Below are 6,126 nucleotides of genomic sequence, written 5' to 3'. Positions count from 1 at the left end.
TGGTGCAAATTACTGACCTCTGTCATCATTTTAAGTGGGGGAACTTGCACAATCGGTGGCTGACTAAATACTTTTTTGCCCCACTGTAGCTTTAGTGGGGGGGTTTTAAACGTGAGTATGAACTTATACAAAATGCAGCAAGATATTAAAAAAACAGTTTTGTTGGTTAAAAACCACTATATCGGATTCATATCAGTATCAGCCGATATCCAAATTTATGATATCGGTATCGGACATAAAAAAGTGGTATCGTGCCATCTCTACACCTTTATGCTGTCAGAGTTACACGACACCAGCATACATGGGGGGATTGACCTTGGTTTTTTCCCTTGTGTCTTCATAAGATCAGGTAACATACACCAAATGTTGCCTGACTTTTGGTACATACAAAGAAACTCAGCTGATTCTGAGAGTCTGAGGAGATTTTCAGATTTTACTGGTTTTTAATAGAATGATTAGTGTGTGTGTGTGTGTGTGTGTGTGTGTGTGTGTGTGTGTGTGTGTGTGTACGTGTGTGTGTGTGTGTATTGTAACATCTGTTTTTACCAGTGTTTCTCACACATGGCTTCGGGGTTCCAGATGAAGCATCCGTCCCTATAAGCACAGATGGTGTTTGGAGCATTGGACAGGATGGGATACTCAGTGAAGAGCTTGTCATTGGCTGAGCTGTGGACCAGCACAGTATACATCACTTCCTGTCTGTACAGGGAAGTCCTGAGAACACGCACGACAGGCAGGGTGCCGGAGCAAAACTGGAAGAGGAAAAAATTGTGCTTTTCTCCGTTCTTTTGCATATTTATTTGTCACACTTAAATGTTTTGGATCATCAGTCAAATTGGTCTTTGTAGGTTCTCAGTCATCCGGGTCATGGTAGTCTAAGGAGCTTGGAAAGGCATCTGAACTTCTTTACGTTTCTTGAAGACGTTTCACCTCTCATCCGAGAAGCTTTTTCAGTTCTATGAGCAAATGATGTAGAGTCCCAGATTTTAAGACCTAGTGGTCTTTGACTCTGCCTAATCACACGAGTCAAAGTGTGAAAACAGGTGTATGTCACAATCAGCCAGGGTTTCAGGTGAACCCATTGTGAGACCTTGTCACACCCTATCATGTGACTTACTGGGAACAAAGGACCCAAGATGTGAGTGGGTGTGGAAGCATCTGGGAAGGATCTCAAAAACGTAGAACTCTGAGCATTGCTCGCCGCAATGTACAGCATATACTACATTGTTGAGTTTGTGTTTGGGAGTTTTGTCCTTGGAATGAACCAGGTTTTGTCTGAGTGTGAAACGTCTTCAAGAAACTCAGTGGAGTCCATTCGCTTTTCTTTCCAAGTTCTTTAGATCATCAGACAAAGAGAACCCAAAAGGCTTGAGTGACATCGATTAAGCCATTTCGAGGTTGAAGTATGAGTACCTCTTTGGTGACTCGCTCTAAAACAAACCAATAAACGATCCAGTTTCCAAACATTTTCTTGAGCATTTATTGCACAAATACACTCTCCCTATTCACCCATTCTTCATGTAACCAGCTGAATATATTTCCTACTCATTCATTAAACAGCTGACACATGACAGGAGTGCCAACCACAATCCCAGGAATAGACATGCAACACCATACACACACTACCTTTTCACCACACTCTATGTGGCTCCTATAGCAAATAAATACAAAATGCAGTTTTAAATGATCATTTCATTTATTGCTATTTCATTTAAATCATTTTCTGCAGTTTTTTAATGTGATTTTCTGGTTGTTTAGTGTCTCAATCAAACACATAATACACAAAATGTTCCACTGAAGTGGCGCTGACAAACTACTGACAAAATCAAGTTTAAAAAGTTGAAACTTTATTGAACTCTTCTGTAAGTGTTAATTTACAGTGAAGGAGTCCGTACCTGCTTGCTGTAGGCCTCCAGCACCTCCTCCACCCTGAAGGTGAAGCGATACGATCCATACCTGGACTTCTCACTGAAGGCTGGAGAGGAGGCGAACTTCCACAGGAAGCTCTGCTGCCTCCGGGCCTGCTCCTCGGTCCGGTTTGGGAAGATCTCCTCCAGGAGCCTGCTCTCAGCTGACCGGATCTCCTCTGGTGCCACAGCCAGACTCCACCACACCAGGGACAGTCTGTCTGGATCCTCTGAGCCGCTGTTTGGATCCTTGAAGCCTCCATCATTCTTGATCTCTTCTAATTTGTATGTGTCGTGTTTCAGCCGAGACACATGAAACTCAAGTGAAACCTCTCCAGGTCCGGGGTACGGAGGGATGTCGTCTTTGTAGAGGTACTTCTTGTACAAATGAGTATCTTGAGCTTCCTGTTTCAAATCATTCAGCTTTAAATGCCTCGCTTTATAATGTTTTTGTTCTTTGATGTTTCCTTGTCTCTGCATGATCCGATTTGGATGATGTCGATCAAACAGACAGTCCAGACCGTCAGTGTCGCTCTGCTGATGTGGAGAGCAGCTCTGACAGCTCGGTATATGTCAGGCACTGGGTTTGTCTTCTGGACCCAACTGGGACAAAGCTTTCATGCTCCTATAAGTTTGATGATTAGGCTGAAGACTTTCCTCTTTGAAAAAGCTGGAAACACAGACAGTATGATCAGAAAACGAGAAGTGACCCTGTTACAGCAGCAAAAAGATGAACGACATCTCTCAATAAAACCAAATATCACAAACAAAAATAACTCGGAGAGGAGACGCAAAGGAAGGAGCTCAGTTATTAGCTGAGACCCACAGAGTCCACGCTGCTGTGCAAAGGCGAGGAGCTCTCAGTGTGTTTGATTTGATCTGAAAGGAGAAACAAGCTGTCACAGCCTGGGCCTCTGACCCAATGCTCTGAGTTCATTTTTGTATTCTTCTCATGTTAGCTTTGTGATCGTGTGTTATTCCTATTTAGTTTAGTTTAAAGGCAGCCATTATTTATTGTTTCCTTGGTTTCCATGTTTGGATTCTTGTCTAGTTTATTATGTGTTTTTAGGTCTGTAGGCTTAGTGTTGTCATGTCTAGTTTCCTGTTTTATTTTGAAATAGATTGTGAGTGTTCTGTGTTCATGTGGTTAGTTTTACTGTCCTCTGTGTTGTCATTATGTTTAATTCTAGTCAGCTGTGTCCTCATGTGTCTCCACTTCTCCTGATCACCTCATGTGTGTATTTAACAGTGTTGGGACTAACGCGTTATTAAGTAACGCGTTACAGTAACTACGTTATTATTGTGGTAACGAGCACGGTAACTAGTTATTATGCCAAAACCATGAACGCGTTACTCGTTACTGGGATTTAGATAGGCTCGTTATTCGTTACTTCGTGTGGTGGCTGTCGCGGAGCTTCCACAGATTCAATAACATTAGCGAGTGGTGGAAGCCAGCAGGTGGACAAAGGAAAAGGGAGGCAAGAGGAGAGACCCGAAGCAGCCGCTGGTCCGAGTGTCAGGTGAACTGAACTTCAGGTAAGAAGTTATAACCTGCAGTCAGATATGAACCAAGTTTAGGTGGAGTTTATTTTCGTTATGCTGACGTTTTCGTACTGCGTGCTAGCTAGCATGACGGAGTTTCTATACAGCTGGGTGGTGCTATGTTACTGATGTTGAACTTTATTTTGTTCATACGGTTAATTATTAGAGTTGCCAACCGTCCCGTAAAAAACGGAATCGTCTCTTATTCAGAGAAAATATTACACGTTTCGTATTGAGGTGAAAAGTAACAGTTTGTCCCGGACTTCAGCTAGAATGAAAAAGGCACAAAGCTGGAGTTATTCTGTGTTTACGCTGCAGCTGTCTCTTCTTCTCTCTTTCTCTCCCCTCCCTCTCCTGTTTCTACTTCAATCATGAAACTGATCAATGATCAGCTGATCGGCTTTTCTCTCTTGTCTCTCTTTGCGCCAGAAAGAGGAAACCACCTGTGATGGAGAAACAGGTTTACCTTTTAGGTGACATGAATGAGTTGAAGTTATGAACTGTTTCTGAGAGACAAATAACACCAGGATCCTTTTCTAAGTAGCTGACAGCTGGTAACTGTGCAGGGGCGGGTCTAGCAAAGTGTTGCCAGGGGGCCAGGTAGGGCATTAACAGGGAGAGGGGGGCACAAAGAAATACTTTTCTTTCTTATTCTCATTTAAAGTGTCTAGCTTTTAAAATAATAATTATCTGAGTCTTACAAAAAAACAATTGATAGATTGGTGCATATATACCATCAGAACAGTGAACATCACTGTCACAACAGTGTTTGTTTTCATTCAAAGGCTTTATGATTTTTCCTATAATGGTCAAAATGCCCGGGCTGATTTTTCTGTCCCAGTCCAGCCCTGTATGCAGCTCATCTGCAGTCTGGTGTTACCTACATCTTCCTATTCAGAAGGCAGAATTTCTGAGTTCTGAGTACAATCGAAAGCACCACGACTGCAGTTTTTGTGTTGGATGTAAAAGGCGCACATGACACTGTGACGTAGGCTAGAATCATGGCAGCAGTCAATGACGGTCCAGGCGTGGGATTTCTCTCGTGGAAATGTGCACATTATCTTTTCCTTTCTATTGGTAGGTGGCACAGTGCACTGTGGCAAGTAAGCAAGCTAGAATGGGTATCCAGTTACGGAAGCAACACATTAACAAGAGAATTCTGAGTAAAACCAAAGTTACTTTCCCTAGTAACTAGTTACTCTGAAAGTAACGAGTAACTTCAAGTAACTCAGTTACTTTTGATAGAAGTAACTAGTAATGTAACTAAGTTACTAATTTAAAGTAACTTACCCAACACTGGTATTTAAGTCCTCGGACTTCCTGTGTTCAGCGTCGCGTCGTCTGTTATCGCTCAGTCATAGGTTTTTGTTTTCACTGTGTTTCATAGTCTTTTAGTTACACAGTGCTCACAGTCTTCTTTGTTTCCTTAGTTTCATGTTTTGCCACCTGCAATCAGCCAAATAAAGGCTCGCCTTTTGTTGGAATTCAAGCTCTGTTCTCCTGTGTCTGCGTTTGGGTTCACATCTGAAACGCACCGGCTGCTCAGCCGTGACCAGCAAAACCTTTAGCCAAATACACACACCTGTACATATACACACACACACTTGCAGGGAATAGAACTACAACTGAAGCTCAATTTGACGCCTGTGACCGGAAGTGATGCGTCCGAGTACGCCAAAGTACGTTTCCGTAGTGTAGTGGTTATTACGTCCCCGGTTTGAAAACCGGGCGGAAACGTTAATTTCAATCTTTCTTTTTTTTAAGTGAATTCTGAAACAACAACGACAGCACACACCTACACCTGTAGGAGTTTCATGTTTCCTGAAACAACATTGTTTCCCTCGTTTCTGACGCCTCAGTATCTTTATGTAACCTGTCCAATGAATATGATTAGAAAACGAGCGCAGGACGAATGAGGACAGATCACATATGAAGGCTCGGGTGTGAGTTTGTGTGAGTGTCACAGGTAAGTGGTCGTTTCATGGTAAATATCAAAGTAACAGTGAAACAGCGACAGCGTTGCTCAGTGTTCACTATCGTGATCAAAAACGACAGAACTCAGCTTTCTTCTGCAGCTCAGCTGACCACGGCTTTCCGTGTTAGTATAGTGGTTAGTATCCACGCCTGCACGTGTCACGGGGTGAAAAGGGACAAGTTATTTAGGGTTTTTTTTTACTATGTATGTTTTGCTGTGTTTTACCTATTTTAATATTGTACACTGGTTTATTTGTATGAGTTTTACTGCATGTTTTTATGGTATTTATTGGTGACTTGTCCTGGAAAGACTCCACCCCTACCTGATTATAAATCTGATCACACCTGGGAGGTTCCAGAGAGGCCAATAAGAGGGCCTGGGAGACTTGAGCAGTAGGCTTGAGAGACGGCCAGGAGTGAGTGGTGCCAGGCGGCGGCGCCTGCAAGCCGAAGGGGCTGGTGGAGCTTGGCGTTCGGGGAGAACGATACAGCACCAGCGACTAGGGACGCGGAGCGAACAGTCGGACGACAGTAGCAACAAGAGCCCAGCTTGTGCACTGCGGGAGAGCAGAGGCGGCGAGACAGCTGGTGCCGATTTGCAGTTTTAAAGAAGCGGCGGGCGGAGTTGAGAGCTCTGCCCACCCGGGGTAAGTCTTCGACTTATCCCCTTTTTACGAATGAAAACTGCCTGAAAAAGAATAAT

At 43.4% G+C, this 6,126-nt stretch overlaps 1 protein-coding gene across 1 annotated transcript in view; it reads right to left on the bottom strand.

Moving 5' to 3' along the window:
• The window catches only part of LOC102214563 (uncharacterized), a 13,089-nt gene extending 10,610 nt beyond the window's left edge, over positions 1–2,479 (bottom strand). The window contains exons 1-2 of the mRNA XM_013908878.1: positions 1,896–2,479; positions 547–752 (exon numbers count right to left, since the gene is read on the bottom strand). Coding sequence (XP_013764332.1) covers positions 547–752; positions 1,896–2,387 — 698 coding nt within the window. The 5' untranslated portion in view covers positions 2,388–2,479. The remainder of the gene's footprint in view (positions 1–546; positions 753–1,895) is intronic.
• Between the last annotated feature and the right edge of the window lie 3,647 nt (positions 2,480–6,126).

Source organism: Pundamilia nyererei, unplaced genomic scaffold, assembly GCF_000239375.1.
Source record: "Pundamilia nyererei isolate P.nyererei 1_Seehausen unplaced genomic scaffold, PunNye1.0 scaffold00015, whole genome shotgun sequence".
Classification (NCBI taxonomy): Eukaryota; Metazoa; Chordata; class Actinopteri; order Cichliformes; family Cichlidae; genus Pundamilia; species Pundamilia nyererei.
This window is presented reverse-complemented; position numbering and strand designations above follow the sequence as displayed.